Source organism: Callithrix jacchus, chromosome 12, assembly GCF_049354715.1.
Source record: "Callithrix jacchus isolate 240 chromosome 12, calJac240_pri, whole genome shotgun sequence".
Taxonomy (NCBI): domain Eukaryota; kingdom Metazoa; phylum Chordata; class Mammalia; order Primates; family Cebidae; genus Callithrix; species Callithrix jacchus.
The window spans coordinates 107,101,315-107,120,652 of NC_133513.1; the positions used below are offsets into that span (position 1 = coordinate 107,101,315).

Below are 19,338 nucleotides of genomic sequence, written 5' to 3' on the forward strand. Positions count from 1 at the left end.
CCCACTATACTCCAGCCTGGGTGAGAGACCAAAACCCTATCTCATTTTAAAAAACAAAAAAGAATTTTGGGCCAGGCATGGTGGCTCCTGCCTAGAGTAATTCCAGAACTTTGAGAGGCCAAGGCAGGAAAGTCACTTGAGGTCAGAAGTTCAAGACCAGCCTGGCCAACATGGTGAAATCCCCGTCTCTACTAAAAATACAAAAATTAGCCAGCTATAGTGGCAGGCGCCTATAGTCTTAGCTACTTGGAAGCCTGAGGTGGGGAATTGCTTGAACCCGGGAGACGGAGGTTGCAGTGAGCTGAGGTCGTGCCACTGCACTCCAGCCTGTGGGACAGAGTGCGACTTCACCTCAAAAAAAAAAAGTATTTTTGGTTGTAACCTTAGACAATATTGATGTATTCAAAAAATCAAGGAACAGAAATAAAGAGAAGAATGGTGCTTGCCAGGGCACAGGGGGTGAGGGAAAAGCAGAGATGCTGCAAAGCCTACAAACTTTTCAGTTATAAGATGAGTAAGTTCTGGGGACCTAATACTTCATGGTGCTAACAGTTAATAATACCATTATTGTACACTTAAAATTTGTTTAAGACAGTAGATCTTAAATGTTCTCAATGCATGCACACACACGTAACGAAGTGACAGATGTGTTAACTAACTTGATTGTGGTAATCATTTTACAGTGTAAATAAATATATTTCAATAAAGCTGGCGAAAATGGAAAATGGGGGAAGAGAAGTATAAACAAAGATATTTGGAAATAGATGCATTCATGAAAATTTCAAAGAAAGTTAAAGGTAATTTTCTTCATAGAAAATTAAATGAAGGAAAAAAAAAAATCTAGTTGTTCTAGAGCTGACCTGAATCACAAAGCATTTTGTTTGGAACTGAAAACATTATGTATATAACCAAAGATTAACCTCAGCTTAAAATAACATCTGACATTTGTATAATGCCCTAAGGTCCACAAACAGTCCCATCAGGTAAGTATTGTCACCCTAGGGGAAAAATCTTTCAGTCAAAGAGGTTGACTTGGCCAACATAACGGAGCGGGCAAATGTCAATGGGTATCTTCCAACACCAGACATCAGAATTAGGAGTATTCCACTTATAAGAATAATCATATTCACAGGATGAAGTAAAAAAGAGAAATCCATTTTCTACTATATTCCTAATATTTTTAGATAAATTTAACAACTTGTAACTGGTTCATTTCGAATAACCATATTTTAAAAAGCTCCTGAAGCCCTACTAACAAAGCTGAGATTTTAACTCTGCATTTGTTAGCATGTGACCTTGAACAAGTTACTTTCTCTATGTTTCAGGTAACTCATCTGTACAATGGGGATGATAACAGTACATGCCACAGAGAATTCTTGTGAAGAATCCATGAACTAATATATGAAATATACCAGGCACATAATTATCAACATATACATGTTTGCTGCTATTACTATTAAATGTATAACATCTTATAATTTATAAGGGAGGTATGAAAGTGATAAGAGTCTAGATCTAAGAAAAGTGGGAAGAAGCATCAGAGAGAATCTCAAGAGGAAGGCCTAAAAGAACAGGTAGAGGCTACAGGAAAACGAGAAAGCTACCCTATAAAATGCAAGAATAGCAGCACTGATGGTTCAAGTACAAAAGCATATCGTTTATTCACATAATATAGTATTTAAGTAAGGATATGAGTAGCAATAGCAGGTATTTGTTTTGGGGTTTTATTAAGAAGGGCTTTGGAATCTTGAAGAGATACTTGCAAACTCAAGTTCACAGCAGCATTATTAATAGCCAAAAAACAGAAGGAACCCAGATGTCCATTAATGGATAAACAAAATGTGGTATATACATACAAAGGAATATTACTCAGCCTTAAAATGAAATTCCAACATGTTACAACATGGGTAAATGAGGACATTAGGCTAAGTGAAGTAGGCCAGTTGTAAAATGACAAGTATATGATTTCACCTCCATGAGGTATCATAGTCAAATTTAGAAAGTAGAATGGTGGTTGCCAGAGGCTGAGCGCAAGTGGAAATAGTGCTGTTGTTTAACAGATACAGTTTTTCAGATTTGCAAAGTGAAAAAGTTCTGCAGATTAGTTGTCCAACAGTGTGAATATATAACAACACTACTGAAATGTACACTTAAAAACAGTTAAAGATGGTAATTTTTAAACTATCATGAAAACAGAACTAACTTCACAAATCCAAAAGAAGTCTAAAATATATTCTTATTTACTGAACAATAATCAATTCTTCTGTTCTCTAAATTTTAATTTTTTTAAGCCAATGAATTTAGAATGAAGATTTTAAGAAAGTGTTGGAATTTTATGACTTGTCATTTCCTTAGTTTTGACAGTATTATACTTTGACAATATTATACACATTCTTTCAAAAGTGAAAAATCTGAGTTGCCTATAAAAATTTCTAGCACATTAATACATTTACACTATTTAACATATTACTTTAAACTTAGATATTAGAAAAACTTGACATTTGCTTACATATTCAGTAACTACACATTTATTGTTCAACTACTATGTGCATGATTCTAATGTGGAAATAAAAATGGACAAGATGATATTTTCCTTTAGAGAATTCTATCTTAATTCCCTATGGGGGAAAAAAATAAACTAAACGTATAAAAAACTTACTTTTTTATGGTATGTTCCTGCTGCAAGTATTTGTCTTGCACACACTTTTCAAACAGAACTAATGCATGTTCTCCCTTATTCATTCCATTTGGTACTCGATGTTCTGCAAACTCTGCTGTAGATAAGAGCTCAGATTCTATTTCTTCCAGCAAATCCTCTGATGTTGAAACTCTCTTTATTGTTGAAATAAGTTTCTTGGTGCAGTCTGTATCATATGGGCTTTCTGAATAAGTCTTTTCATTAGCTGATTCTGGAAATGTAGATGACCTTAATTCCACCAATATTTGTGTTACTTTCTGTTCTGTTTCATTTGTTTTTGAAACTTGTTTAGCAAAATTTCCTCTAGGAAAATTGGATATTTGTTCAGAATTTTCTGGGCCTATGTCTGTTTTGGCATAAGAATCCTCACCTCCACCATGATCTGGAATATAAATTTCCTGGGCTTCAATTGGATTATTATGCTCATTAGGTTGACATAAAGTTTTATCAAAGTTTAGTGACAACAGTTTACACTCATTTTCTAATTTGCTCCTTTCATCGCCAAAAAACAAATTGCATGAGTCTTCCTTTAATTCAGATGTTTTCCCAACATTCTTATCAGAGGAAGTAGAGGCTATGAGGTCTGTCTCTGACATGCTGACTGGCACCAATTCACTTTGTACTTCAAATCTGCTCCTGATCTTCGTTTACATCTAAGAAATTGAAACACTGAAATTAAAAACCACTTTAAACCAAAACCCCATACAACCCCCATATTGCACATACTTTGTGATATGGAATAACTAACACCACAAATTTTATCACTAATAATTCCTTTAAAAGCCTTTCCTTGAGAAAAAAAGAAAAAGGACTAGGACAGCTAACCCAAGTTGGCTAGCTACAAGCAGCTGGGCCACTGCAAAGTTTCACTGTCTTTCCTTCTTCATTTCAGTCAAACAACTTCATTAATTAATTTCAGTTGTAGTCTGGCATTGTCCAATCCTCCCCATAAGATGTTAGGTAAGGAATAACACTAACAACTAGAAGATTAGTGCTAAAGACTGCTTAGATTTCTTCAGCTCTGTAAAGAAAAAAGATTACCTCATAAATCTGTAAGAAAATACTGGAGAAATAAGACACCAATAAAAGCACTAGAAGAGAAATCACAAACCAAGATAACGAATCAGTGCACATTAATGAAGATAAAAATGTACTAAGAAGGAAAGCTAAATAACGACACAACTAGCTATAGCCCAGAAGATCTAGATTTGAGTTATAATGAGGTCAGGGTATAAAGGATCCCTGGTAGAAATTAGTTTTTCATACAGGCAGGAATCAAGGAAGTATCATGAAAGTACCATTTCAAACATTCTCATCAGGAAAGAAACAATGTTCAGTGCAAATAAAATGGAGCCTATCACTGCCTAGGTCAATAAAAGCAACTTCGAAAAACTAACTTGACAAAGTTAGATATATTTTATACTGTTTATGGAGGTTACTATTCTAGCCATTTTATGAAAATTAGTCATCTTCAATTATCCTAAAACATATAATTATAAAATATTTCAGCAATCTTGTTAAAAAAAATTGTTGACTTGTCAGGTATCAACAAAGCATGTACAAGGGAATGAGTTACTGAAACCATGTGAGGTTAGATTAAAAAGTGGGCATATCGTAGTTTTGACAGAAGTAACAGAGAAATAATTCCAGATAAGAGATATACTAATGGAAAACATCTCTAGTTTATACTAGAGATATAAACTAATGGAACTAATGCAGATATATACTAAATTTTTAAATAACAAAAATATGCATGTTTACATCAGGCTGGGATAAAGGTGGTTATCAGAGGATAATGAAAAGAGAGAAGACTGGTCAGGCTGAATCCTCAGAATACTAAGCAGTAGTGAATTTTGTTAAGAACAAATCATAATAAATCACAGTAGACTTGTATACTTAATTATAATGCAGAGTTTCTAGTACATATTGTGTTCTCAAATATTTGTTCAATTAAACCCTGTAAGCACAGAAATGGTAACACCAGTATTTGAGAAACATTATTCTAGGAATGTCGAGAATGGGGGGAATAAAGTGTAAGAAAGGAAAAGTAGACTAGCTTATTTGTTAAATATGCTAATTTTTAGTTTAGACTGCCCTCTGGGGCATCAACTGATATAGCCACTGGCCTCAATACTCTACCTCTGTATAAATATATTTCCAAACAACCAAATTATCATTATCTTGCTGCAGATATTTTATAATCAAGCCAAAGCCCACATTAGTATCAAAGGCTTGGTTTAGACAATACAACTAAGTAAATAAAAGACCTTGTAAGTACTCTGTATTCCAAAATCTAAGACAAAGTAAAATAATTCTCAAACAGAGGCACTGCCACCTACATTACCTCACACAAAGTAACTCACTTTAAGACATAACTGGTGAATGTTTTGCTGTTGAATTTAAAATCTTATCAATCTAGAAATCAATCTAAAAACAAATGAAGTGGTTTTAAACACTGTAACTAGTCAAGGCTATACTAACAGAAACTGAAACCCAGAGCTGACCAAAATGTAACGGGTAGCAGGTAAAGAATCTAGTTAAAGGGAAGACTTTAAAGGTGTTGTGACACCCCAGCATAAAACAAGTGGGGAGAAATTTTATCAACAACTTTATGATTCCTGTCTGTGTGCCATGATTTGTCAACAGAAAAACCCTAAGCAAACACTGCATTACCGGCCACTCTTCCAGCTGTTACATTCCCCAGGATTCAGTTCCCAAGTCTTTTTCCTTCTTAGAATTCATCCAGTTAGATAACCTGAAGCAACGTGATGCCTACATAGTTATTTTCAGTTCTGTATCTTGAGTTACAGATATCAAAATTATCTGTGTCTCCTCTTCCTCACCGTGTCTTTGTATTAAAATCTCCAACAAAATATAGGCATTTCCACTGGATTTTCTACTATAACCTCGAACTCAAAATGGCCAAATTCAAAATTGTAATTAAAACTCCTATAATTGAGTAACTCGTTAATCTTTTCTATTCTGTCAATAATCATTTTTCTTGGTCATCTACTTCTTCCTCTCTCTTTTGTCCTTAAATTCTTTTGAGAATTTCATGTTTCCTGCATTTCTACAGCCACTGTCCCCTACTTGCAACCAAACCCAGGCCTCCAATCATTTCACTTCATACCGGAAACACTTGAACTGTTGGTTTCTCAATCTCACTCCATTCCTCCCTCCTGCTCGCCTTCTTGCAACTCCAAGTGATGGGGGAAGGAGGCTGAAGGAAGGACAGGTTACTTTGGACAGCCCAGGGGTAGGACAGCACCAAGGCAGGCAATAGGTCACCCAAACAGAGAAGAGGTTGAAGTGTGTACTACACTGGCTCTGCCAAAAGGGAACTGCCCTCTTCCGTGGCAAAAGGAGCCAGGGAGCCATAACACCACCACTACAAAATCCACACATACTGAGGAAGGAGACCCAGGCATCTGGGATCAACTTCCCCTTTGACTGCCACCCTGCATTTCAATAGAAGAAAAGGCTGACCAACTGACACCTTCTGATTCACCTTCCTGTAAATGGCAGGCTTGGTCTTGGGGAAACCCTCTGGAAGACACTGTTTTTAAAACAAGATCAAACCCCAAACCCTTTCATATGTGATTGCTAACACTGTAAACCCGACACCGTTTCACATGTGATTTCTAAAGCTGTAAACCCAAAACCTTTTCACATGTGAGTCCTAAAGCTGCAAATCTTCATATGTAATTTCTAAGGCTGTAAACCCAAGATTCTTCCATGTGTAATATCTAAAATATAAGCCTACATAAAGGCAGAGCCTTCCTTTGTTAGACGAGCTGGGTAATTTGAAACCATCCTCCACTCCCTGCCGTAATATTAATAATAATAATAATAGTAACAAACCCTTTCCTTCCCCATTCAGTGTTCAGGAGCTCTGTTTCTCGCAGCCACTCCTGCTACAATACTACCTCTCAGAGACCATCATTAAATCCAGCCAGAAGAACCAGAGTGAGGCCAGGACCACCTCTTCCCTTTTTAGAGGTTTAGGTAAAATGAGAGCACAGCCTCCACAGGCTGGTCTTCTTCCTCTAACTCCTCAGGGGCTAGAGAAAAAAGAGAGAGACTGGGTACAGTGGCTCCCGCCTGTAATCCCAGCACTTTGGAAGGCCCAGATGAGTAGAGCACCTGAGATCAGGAGTTCAAGATCAGCCTGGCCAACATGGTGAAACCCCATCTCTACTTAAAACAGAAAAATTTGCTGGGCATGATGGCGAGTGTCTATAATCCCAGCTACTCAGGAGGCTGAGGAGGGAGAATTGCTTGAACCCAGGAGGTGGAGGCTGCAGTGAGCCAAGATTGCGCCATTGTACGCTAGCCTGGGCGACAGAGTGAAACTCCAGCTCAAAAAAAAAAAAAAAAGAAAAGAAAGAAGAGGGAGCACGTCTTTGAGTCAAATTACACCTCTTTAAACCAAGCAGTGGGTAACAGTTTTAACTTTTCTTCAGAGAAAACAAAGACTGGGTGACTTCATTTTTTTTTTTTAATGGCTGGAACCTGCCTTATTTCTGGAGTAAGTTTCTTGTAGTAACCAAAAGTGGCAGCAAAGTTACATCAGACCAAGACATTCTCAAAGGACAGCATTTTCAAGCAAAGTACAGGGGTTAGGAGTGTTTTCCACTGTATGACTGGAGACCCAGTCAGGAAACAATAAAACCGCTTCATGTTTATACCCCAGATTTGAGATTCCTCAGTAAACCAGTTGTACTACTTTTCCAATCTTCTCTCTCAACACATTCCTAAAATCCTGGCACTTCACTATACTTTACTAGCCCAACCAGTCTAACTCTAGATTCCCCCAACTTGCTTATTACCATTTCAATGGCTTTGTTCTCAACTAAAATGTTGTTCCTTTCGGTCTATCTAAAGTCTATGTTTAAAGGACCAATTCTAATGTCACATCTTCCTCCAAATTTTCTCTCAACACAAAAAATAGTCTCAGGGTAAATTTAAAAACACTGCATTTATACTCATCAAGCACATAGAGCCTTTCTTGTGACCTTTTTGAAGAGGCAGCATTTAGCCTTTTACATGATCTTTGTACTTTCATGAAAATAGAACTTCACTCTGAACTGAATCAAACTCTAAAGTCTCATGCAATATAACAGTAATAAATAAATCTAACAAACATATTCTCTACTACATTTACTCTCATTTTACAAATGCTCTTCAGTGGTTATAAAAATGAAGATGGGGTCAACTGGGTTTATACACAGTGATCCAGGGAGCAAACAGCATTTAGTGGATGGGAAACAGGTTGTTAAGATGACAATGTGCAAGACAGTATAGAAAAACAAAAATGTGTCATCCTGCTGGATATTCATTTAGATTGAAAAAGCTGTTTATTTGGTTACCTAAGCTTAGAATCTGTTTTACATATCCTTCTCCTGTAAATTAAGGAAGACTCAGATTAACTTCAAAAGACAAGTACTTTCTAGAATTTCTCTTGGCAATATACTCATGACCTTTAGAAAAATCATAAATATTGGCATCTGATAACTACTTAGCTTGCAAACTTTCTGATGCTCAAATGAATACTGTTTGGGAGCCATAGAAAAGGACGGGGTTAACAATGGTCTATGTGTATATATGTAACAAAGCCATAACCATAAATAGCTGCACAAGAGCCCTAGCAGATGGGGTGGAGGGGGAAGCAATGAACTTGATTATGTGCACAATTAACCAGAAGAAAAACAGTCAGCTGAATCCTCACATGGGTCTCCAGTTGACAATACTGATATAGGCCAATTTGGCTGCTGTTCCAAGTGTTTTGGGGGGAGGATGGTGTGAGGTAAAAAGGAGAGCTGTTATCTCTAACATACTAAGGATAGAATGGCAGGTAATAGACTAAAGGGGAAGGATGTAAAACTAGACATTCATTTGCAAGATTATTTTAATTTAAGAAATGCTTGTATACTGGATGCAGTGTGTAATCCCAACACTTTAGAAGGCTGATATGGAGACTGATTGAGCCCAGGAGTTTGAGACCAGCCTGGGCAACACTAACAAGTCCTCAATTCTATTAAAAAAAAAAATTGTTAAAGTTAGCTGGGCATGGTGGCATGCACCTGTAGTCCCAGCTACTCAGAAAGCTGAGGTGGGAAGATCACTTGAGCCCAGGAGTTCAAGGCTACCAGGTGCTATGATGGTGCCACTGCACTCCAGTCTGAACAGAGTGAGACCCTGTCTCTAAAAAACAGTGCTTGTACAAAGCAAATTTACACTCACATATATATAGTAGTTACAATTATAGATTATAATACTTCTCAGCAAGTCTTACTCATTAGGAGAAATGCTGTATTTAATACAGCACAGTCACAAAATTCCTTTTAACTCAATTACTTTTTCTTCCCCATAGTTGTTTCTGTTTCTGACACAGTACTACAGGACCAATTCACACTTCGAAATCATTTCAGTGGGTGAGAACTGGTTTCGCTCTTACTGGAGCTCATCAGCTGTAGGCAACTGGTCAAGAAACAATTTTTACTTGCCTTAAAGTCAACCATTACCCACTTTGGATCTTATTTCTTAATGAAAAAACTCACATTTCTACAAAATTATTTCCATACAAAAGCCATATAAATGAAAACACTGTCTTTTGGTTCCATTTCCTGTTTTTCTAATTAGCTGATAAATAACAAAAAACTTAGGTTTATTTGATAAACTGCAAATATTGCCCCTATATATAAAATCACTATTTTAAAATCTAAGATTGATATTCGTGGTACTTTTCAGACCCTGCATTTTGATACAGCATCTGGTGTCTGCCACCTGGACCACTAAACTGGCTCAACTGATCTTGTGACTCAACACAAGATGACAGCTTCAACCCCCAATGATTTCATCCCTGACTCAACCAATCAGCATTCCCCATTCCCTAGCCCCTTGCCCACCAAATTATCCTTTAAAAAAAAAAAAACCCTAGTCTTCTAATTTTCAGAGAGATTTATCTGAGTAATTAACTTCTTACTCCTATTTGGCTGGCTCTGCCTTTATTAAACTTTCTCTATAGTAATACTGCTCTCAGTAAACTGCCTCTATCTGTGCAGCAAGCAAGAACCTGTCAGGTGATTACAAACTCACAGATACTCAGTAACAGGTTATCAAACAAACTAGTCTCATATGAAGGTACTAAGAAATACATTTCCAAACTAGATGTTAATTTTTACCAAATACACATTGAGCATCCATTAACAGGTGCGGGCACTATTCTAGGTGTTGGGAACCTAGCAGTGAATATAATAGAAATCCCTCATTTTATTCATGTTTTACTGCCAATAAAGTATTATGGATTCTATAGTATTTAATGTTACGGTATTTTAACTTTCAGGTTTGCCAGGGCTCCATCAGAAGCTAAGTAAGAAATGCGTAAGTGTTTTAAGTCTATTAAGAGAAATCTGGCTTCGTTGACAGACTATAAATTTTTAAACTCTAAACTGTCCCTTTTTTTTTTTGAGACAGAGTCTCACTCTGTTGGCTCAGGCTGGAGTGCAGTGGTGCCATCTGGGCTCACTGCAACCTCCACCTCCCAGGTTTGAGCAATTCTCTGCTCAGCCTCCCAAGTAGCTGGGATTACAGGGGTATGCCACTACACCCAGCTAATTTTTGTATTTTTAGTAAAGATGGGGTTTCACCATGTTGGCCAGGCTCTCTTGAACTCCTGACCTCAAGCGATCTGCCTGCCTCGGTCTTCCAAAGTGCTGGGATTACAGGCATGAGTCACCATGCCTAGCCTATACCATTCTTAAATAATACCAGCTGTACACTTCTCAAGTAATATCCATTAAGCAAACTGAACTTGAGACCACTCCTATTCTTCAATATAATGGTTTACTGTCCTTTGTGTACCTACATCAAAAGAGTTTTTATGTATTCTCCAAAAACCCTTTGAAGGCAGCATAAACAAAAGAATAAACATCTTTCTGACTAGTTCTAACAATATTTTGATATGGGAATTAATGTCAGAAGTAAAAATCAAATAAAAAAAAAAGCATCCACACAGTTCAACGTAACCTGCCCCCAACCCCCAAATAACTGACTTTTGATAAAATCTTGAAAAGACAAACACTTTCTGGATAAAGCTAGCTACCTATTTATTTATTCATATTTAGAAACAGGGTCTCACTCTGTCACCCGGGCTGGAATGCAGTGGCTCAATCATAGCTCACTGCAGCTTCAAACTTCTGGCTCAAGCAATCATCCCACTTAAGGCTCCCAAGTAGATAAGACTACAAGGTGCATACCACCACACCCAGCTAATACTTTTAACTTAGCTTTTTAAAAATAGAATAATAGGATGGAAAAGAACTTGTGTAAGAAACATGAAAATGTTGTTTCATGTGATGGAAATAACTGACACTGAAATCTCATATAAAGTGAATTTATGCAGATCAAATTCTGCTTTTAAAAGATAAAAACCGATGGGTCTATTTAAAAAAAAAAAACTCTAAGTTCTTTAAAAAAAAAAAAAGGAAGAAATAATTTTTAAAGTAGTCACATCCTATTAAGCTTCAGGGTAAAATTTAAATTTTCAACTTATTATTATTCAGAGACAGGGTCTTGCTCAGTCACCCAGGCTGGAGTACAATCATAGGTCACTGCAACCTCAAATTCCTGGGCTCAACTGATCTTCCCACCTCAGCCTCCTAAGAAGTTGTGACTACAGGTACATGCTGCCAAACCCAGCTAATTTTTAAAAATGTTTTGTAGAGATGGGGTCTTGCTATGTTGCGCAGGCTGATGATCTCAAACTACTGACGTCAAGCAATCCTCTCACCTCAACCCCCAAAAAGTGCTAGGATTTCAGATGTGAGCCACCATGACTGACACAAATTTAACTGTAATATACTGATTCTTTTAGGTGAAATATAGCACTAGAATAAAAAAGTTTCCTTTAGTTCACCAGCTTGAAAAGTTTGTTGTAAAAGGCCAAGGTTATTTATTCCTGTGGGGGTATGTTTAGCTTTAGACCCAAGACTCATAGCAAGGTGAACTTTATGATATGTGCATTATCTCTCTCTCTCTCTCTCTCACACACACACACACACATACACACACACACACACACACACACAAAGATGTTTCAAAAAAAATAGATGCAGCAAGACCCCCACCCTCCACCAACTCCCAAATAGTACCAAATCCTATGATAGGATAACAGGACAAAGAGAAATTATGGTCCACCAAAATTCCATGAAAAACAGGGTCAGTGGCCACACCATATATCACATTATCAAGTTACACCATATATGTCTTATCAGTTCAGAAATTTTACAGACCTCCTATAAAACTTTACTAAAGCAGAAAGTTATTAGACTAATGTAGAAATCTACTTTGAGGCCGGGCACTGTGGCTCACTCCTATAATCCCAGAACTTTGGGAGACTGAGGCAGGTGGATCACCTGAGGTCAGGAATTCAAGACCAACCCGGCCAACATGGAAAAATCCCATCTCTACTAAAAATACAAAACTAGCTGGGAGTGCTACAGCATGCCTGTAATCCTAGCTACTCAGGAGGCTGAGGCAGGAGAATCACTTGAACCCGGGAGGCGGAGGTTGCTGTGAGCCGAGACTGCACTCCAGCCTGGGCAACAAGAGCAAGACTCTGTCTCACAAAAAAAAAAAAAAAAAAAAAATGAGAGAAGAAAAGAAATCTAATTCAAAGCTTGCATTTGCACTTTAATTAGTCTAAATAAACACAAAAAGTATTATCAGCTAGTTTTCTTCCAAATCTGAAAACTACTAAAGAAGGGGAAAAAAATCTGACCTATAGTTCCCTTTTCAAAATGGAAGGCTGCCAGGCATGGTGGCTCACACCTGTAATCCCTGCACTTTGAGAGGCTGAGATGGGAGGATCAAATGAGGCCAGGAGTTAAGAGACTAGCCTGGGAAAGGCAGCAAGATCCAGTCTATAAAAAAAATAATAATTTATTTTTAATTAAAAAGATTAGCATGGTGGCCTGTGCTTGTTGTCCTAGCTACTCAGGAGGCTAAGACAGGAGGATTGCTTGAGCCCAGGAGTTCAAGGCTACAGTGAATTATGATCATACCACTATACTCCAGCCTGGGTGACAGACTGAGATCTTGTCTCAAAAAACATAACAAAACTAAGGCTAATATCTTTAAAAAAATTTTTTTTCAAGTTATAAGCCTACATTATATTAAAGTTTGGGTTAATGTTTACACTTCGAAGCCACCTATGGCCAAGGTTGGTGAATTTGGTATGCTACAGTTTATAAAAAAATAAACTGATTGTCTACCATAAGATTATGTAGTAAGTGCAGTAGACACTACATAGTCTACATAATCCTTCGACTATCACTTCTTGTGTCTTAGTGACAAATGTTAATAAGAAATACACTCAATCCAATCGAAACTATGCTGGGGCTGATTTCTACTTTGTATCTACTGCCCCTTCATCTCAGTATTTTTTCTTTTTTTTCCTTTTAGCCCAATAAATTTTTAAAATCTCAGTAGCTAAGAAAGTTCAAAGCAGTTTGAAACAATAGAAGATGAAATTATCTATGATCTCACTGCTGCCTCTAAAATGAATACTAATTGTAACATCTGCAATATTGTAAACTCAGTGATATGTTTATGAGAAACTGAAGAACCAGAAATTGAACAATCAGCTTTAGTTATTTAAAGGTAGAGATAAAAGAAAAAAGTTTTACTAAAAGAAAAAAAAAATTCAGGGTAAGGATTTTTACTGTAACACGAAACTGTTGGATGAATTTGGGAAACCAGTGCAGATTACCAGTCATTCTCCAAAGGGGAAGATTATTTTCTAAATCTCTAAATAAGGCTGCTGTGTGCTTCAACCTACTGTCTCTTCCCTAGAGTCAGTATACTGTAATGCTTTTATCTTCACACCATGATGTCAGCATAAAGCTGCAAATAGATGTTTCTAAACTGAACACACTAAGCAATCATCCTCAGCTATGCTGTCACTGCACAGCATTAAAGGACAACTCTTTGGTTTATGAGTGAAGGAACTAAAAGGTTAGAGTGGTCGCTCTGATACTAATCAACCCTTTCCGTTAGCAATAAATGGGACTCAAAGCCAATGACACACTATGGTATTTCCACTATTTAAAGAAACCTTAAGTTTATATGCAGTTATTCTGAATTTAACAGGGCCTTAAACACACGCACACTCTCCACGCATTTCCAGGGAGAATCTTCAGTAATTATACATGTCTGCCTACAATGCTGTAAAAAGGAGTTTTAATTTTTACTACTGCAAGATTTGTGATCTAATGTCTTCACTGAATTGAAAATAACATGAAAAGACTAAAAATAAAAGAAAAAAATTAACCTGGCCAATGATTACCGTTTTTAATTTGTGTAATGGTGGACAAAGAATTGAAGAGAAGTTACACAGGGAACAGTGTACATTACACACAGAGATAGTTCAGTTTCACTATCAGTGTCTCTTGAATCTGAATCCTTCCCACGAAACGAACACTCTTAAATACTAGGTGTAGCTAGTAGTTCGGAAAGCCACACCCACAACTAGCATACCAAAATAGTTAACAGCAGATTTTTTCTGAATGACTACCTCTTGTGTGCTGGTAATTTACTGCACAACTTAGAAGACAACACCCGGCCTAGCGTTTTGTAATAAACAAAAAGCTGAGCATCAAAGGAACATAACACACATGCAGAGAAAACGGCCAAGTACCTGGGACTGGGACTGTACTGCATATTTTTACTATATTCTCTCTTCTGATTCCCATAGGTAACAAGATTATCAAGTGAAAGAATGATTCTAATCCAGATGTTCTGACTCCAAATCCAGGCCTCTTTCCTCTAAACAAAATCAAGATGGGAATATTAGCTGAAGTTGTTAAACTTAACAATAATTACACCTGCTCTGTTTCCCAAGATTGCTACTTGGGGACACGTGGAAGGGCTTTTTGTTTGTTTGATCATTTTTCACTACAGATGGAGACATATATCTGAAACCCCTCTCTTACCAACCAAGGTTTATGAAATGCCTTGATGTCCTTGAAAGACAACATAAAGAACAGTATCCGCCACTCCAAAGAATCATTTCTAAGAAACTTAAAATCACAGTAATGGAAGTGTTTGGAAGAGGGTAACAAGTCATCACCACAGTAAACATAAAACACACACATACAGGCAACTTGAGATGAAAAGCGAAATAGGCGATTGAGTCTAGGAAAAATTCTCGAGCAGGTGGGGCTTGGCTACAGCTCACACGCAGCACAGGCAATGGGCTCCAATTCAGTCGCTCTCCCGACACAGCCCCTGCGACCCCACTGACCCCTTTCGGCCGCCTCCAAAGTCCCGGAACCGAAGGAGGAAGACAGGGAGCGGAAGGGGCTTGAAACCTGTTCCCCAGCCCTCCCCGTCCTCCGCGCCCTCAGAGGAGCCAGGCGGGGAACCGGCTCGCCCTTGCCCTCGCCCGCCCCTCGCCCTCGGACCCGCAGGATGGAGCGGAAGGTTGTCAGCCCCACCGCGCCGCCACCGCCGACTCGCCAGTCTGCCCGGAGCGCCCCTCAGACACTCACCCTTCTCCAAGCCTCAGGCCACACCCTAACGAGGCCGCTGGAGCTCTGGCTCAGGGGCCAACTTTTCCATAGCGGGGTCCGACCAGCCAGGAGTGGGAGGAAAAGACCGCTGTAAGAAACAGAGCCGACGCCTCCCTCCCTAAGCCGCGGAATCCCCAAGCCCCCACGGAGCTGACACATCAACAAAGATGGCGGCGACGCTGAAGCCGGCTGGGCTACAGCTGAGGGGGCGGGGGCTCCCTGGAGGAACCAATCAGCGCGGCGCGGGCGGGGTGACGCGACGCACCTTGAGGTCCTGGGTAACCTGTCTGCAGTGGGCGGGGCCGGCGGAGCTCCACCTCCCATCTCGAGGCCCGGCAGGCCCCGCCTCGCACCCACTCAGCTAGGCTGGGCACCAACGCCCCCACGGACCTGGAGAACCGGCTCTCCTTCCCTTGGTGCGGTCCTGACTCTTAACGCTCCTCTGGACCCACGCAGGTTTTTTTTTTTCTGCAGGACGCCCTTGTTGGCTGTTACTCCTTCTCACCCTTTGGCCTGCATGAGTCAGGGACATAAAGCAATAAAAGAGAATTTGAAATCGTGGCTTCGCGGCTCTGATGCGTAAACCTTGAGCCTAACATGGGCAGAGTCGCCAGGAGCAGGCTACCTGCCAGGTCGACGATTCAGCCCTGGGGGAAACTTCTGGGGGGTTCCATAACAGCGCACTCCTGTCTTTAGCGTGGCGCTGCTGCCATTGTTTAATAATAAACTGTCGGTGCCTTCACCCCTGGCTCAAGACAGTGCATTTATAGCAGGGAGTGCCCTTTCCCGGCTGGGTAACCTGGCACGCAGCATGGCAACAAAAAGTGCCATGGGGTACAGTTGCCTCGCCGGGGCCAGAGAAGGAAGGTAAGCAGTTCAGTCTCTAGAGGTTTTGCAAACCTCCTCAGTCCGGGAAACGATGTTCTTTGGTTTAGAACTTATAGACATCTCATGAATGAAAATAGCTGATTCAGAAGCTTCTGCAATGCAAGAGTTTGTAAAGGAAAACTTACTACCATTCCATTAAGCTTCTTCGATACTGCTGGCAAAACACACACACGAAGGTGTAATGGCACCTCACTTCTCCTTAAATGAAGGTACTACATTGAAGCATGTTTTGCAGTTAAAGTGTCTTGTCACAGAAATGGTTTGACTTTAAAATGATAAATCAACCAAACCTTCCTAGGGAGATATTAATCCAAGAGGAAAAAACGGAAGAAACCTTAAGCTGTTTTCAGTACTCATATTGCCAGTAATAACATTGCTATTGCTATTTCTATTTCTGAATTTACAATTAATATAAAGCATATAAATACATCTTTGGAAACAGTTTTTCACTCTAAGAGGAAAGATATACAAATATAAACCAAAGACAACATTAAAATTCTGCAATCCTATATTTGAATTTGGAAATACTAGAATTAACTCATGGCACATTTTTCTTTCATGGAAAAAAGGTGTGTCCACTGAAAACTTCTAGAACAGTGACCAACCCATTGCACACTCCTATTCTCCAGATTATAATCTCTAAAAATCATTTTCCAAAAAAAGTTACCTTGGCTCCTCCTGGAGGTTAAGTGCTAATTCCCAGTCAGGGCAAGAAATATGCAAGATAGCTTAGAATATGTTGGTTGAAATATGCAAGATAGCCTAGGACTTGTTGGTTGTAGCAGAAAGCAAGGAAGAAAGCAAAGCAAAGATAACATGAGCTGTGCCCAAAAGACTCAGAAGCCAGTTCAAAGATGCTCCAATTTCTCAAACAGGACAAATTTAGCATTCAAAAATAATAACAGGAAGGAGTTGAGACGAATTATGTGAAAAATCAGTGAGTGCATTTTTTTTTTTTTTTTTTTTGAGACAGAGTTTCGCTCTTGTTACCCAGGCTGGAGTGCAATGGCGCGATCTCGGCTCACTGAAACCTCCGCCTCCTGGGTTCAGGCAATTGTCCTGCCTCAGCCTCCTGAGTAGCTGGGATTACAGGCACACGCCACCATGCCCAGCTAATTTTTTTATTTTTAGTAGAGATGGGGTTTCACCATATTGACCAGGATGGTCTCGATCTCTTGACCTCGTGATCCGCCCACCTCGGCCTCCCAAAGTGCTGGGATTACAGGCTTGAGCCACCACGCCTGGCCGAGTGCATTTTTTTTTTTTTTAATGTCATTGACCCTCTTGGAAAGATGCCAAAAAGTTTTTACAGTCTGAGAACTGAGAAAGATGAATAATCAAGCATTCATCTTACCTTTCCTGTTGCAAACTGAATATCAATCAAATAGACAATCTGGGGAAGTTCTTCTCTATAGAACTCCATGTAATAAATGCAGAAAGAAAGATGATCACTATTTTGCAAACTCTAATGAAATAATAGATCTAGGTAATGATCATCTGTGAGTCTGGAGCCATTAGATGAAAAACTGATAGGAAACTTCGTATTGTAATGGATGGATGGGGCTGACAACACTTGAACCTGCTAGATCAATCTTAATATCCTCCACAATGAAACAATTACAAATTTTATATCTTGAGAAATGTTACAATAGAGAAGCACAACACCACCTGTGAAGTATTTTTGCCAGGGAGATATTTTGCAATCAACAAAATTGAATGGAAAAAAAACCCTGCAGTTACTGTAATAAATAAATTACAAGAGAAGTACAGGACTTAAAGAGAAATCCCTTTTAAATATATCACTGAGTGTAAATGCAGGATGTTTTGATCCTGATTTGAACATGCCAACTATGTAAGATAACATTAGAGTGTCTGGGCGTAGTGGCACACACCTGTAATCCCAGTACTTTGGGAGGCCAAGATGGTCTGCTTGAGCTCAGGAGTTTGAGACCAGCCTGGGGAACATGGTGGGACCTCATCTCTAAAAAGAAAAAAATAATAACATTTGATGTATCTTGAAATATTTAATACTAATTTTATGATATTAAGAGATTATGGCCAGGCACCATGGTTTATACCTGTAATCCCAGCTACTGAGGTGGAATGATGGCTTGAGTTCAGTAGTTCAAGACCACAGTGAGCTATAACTGTGCCACTGCACTCCAGTTTGGGCGACAGAGCAAGACCCTGTCAGAAAGAAAGGAAAATAAAGGAAAGGAGAAAAAGGAGGAAGGAAAGGAAAAGGAAGATAAAGTATCGTTTTTAAGTTTTGGTGATGTACTTAAAAGTGGTAATCTCTTAAAGACACTTACTTACAATATTTTTGGATGAAAACATACAACATCCCAGAAAGTAATAAAGTGTTTAATAAACAAAACTCTCCACCTGATGATAGAATGTGAAAGAACAGAAACCAACTGAAACAGCTCCCTGTGGTCAAAGCTGGAAAAATCTGAGCAAGGAAATAAATTAGTATTTGATTATAAAGGTATAAAATAAATATCCAAGAGTCTATTATTAAATTAGTAAATGGAGAAGAGACAAATCTCCCATGCAGAAGAATTCCAAATAATTTCTGTAGACACTGCACCTTCAAAGAGGGACAGCATAACTCCCTACTCCTTAAATGTGGACTTCAAATAATAGCTTCCTTCCAAAATGTAAATGATATGAAAAGGAAAGGGAAAAAAAGAGAATATAGTAGAAAGACCTAACAAAAATGACCACAGCCAGATGACCAAGGCCTACATGGATTGTCGTAATTATATTCATAGGATGTACGCTTTATATGATACAATAAAAATGGCATTTTTACCTCTGTGGTCTTCCTTCTAATAACCCATAACTCCTTTCCGTCCAGGAGAAAAACATCAAATTCCAGAAGTAGGGCATCCTACAAAATGCCTGACAGTACTCCTGGAAACGAAGGTCATCAAAACAAAAAGTCAAAGGAAGTCCCAGGCCAAGAAGAGCCTAAGGCTCCATTAAAACGAAATGTAATATGATATCCTGGATGAGATCTTGCATGAGAAAAGGGACAATGTAAAAACTAAGGAAGTCAAAACTATGGAGTTTAATTAATAATGTATCAATGTTGGTTCTTTAATTGTAACAAATGTATCATGTTAACAGACCATACTAATAATAGGGGAAATGATGGGCTTCTGTTAGAACTCTGTA

At 38.7% G+C, this 19,338-nt stretch overlaps 1 protein-coding gene across 3 annotated transcripts in view; it reads right to left on the reverse strand.

Moving 5' to 3' along the window:
- Positions 1-15,433, reverse strand: part of CCDC186 (coiled-coil domain containing 186) — a 56,784-nt gene extending 41,351 nt beyond the window's left edge. For 2 of the 3 annotated variants that reach the window (XM_078346547.1, XM_002756610.6), the window contains exons 1-2: positions 15,250-15,433; positions 2,660-3,351 (exon numbers count right to left, since the gene is read on the reverse strand). In XM_078346547.1, the coding sequence (XP_078202673.1) occupies positions 2,660-3,294 (635 nt within the window). In that variant the 5' untranslated portion in view covers positions 3,295-3,351; positions 15,250-15,433. Of the gene's footprint in view, positions 1-2,659; positions 3,352-14,396; positions 14,525-15,249 lie in introns of all 3 variants that reach the window. The other variant, XM_035269148.3, reaches the window with a different exon arrangement.
- Positions 15,434-19,338: the final 3,905 nt, after the last annotated feature.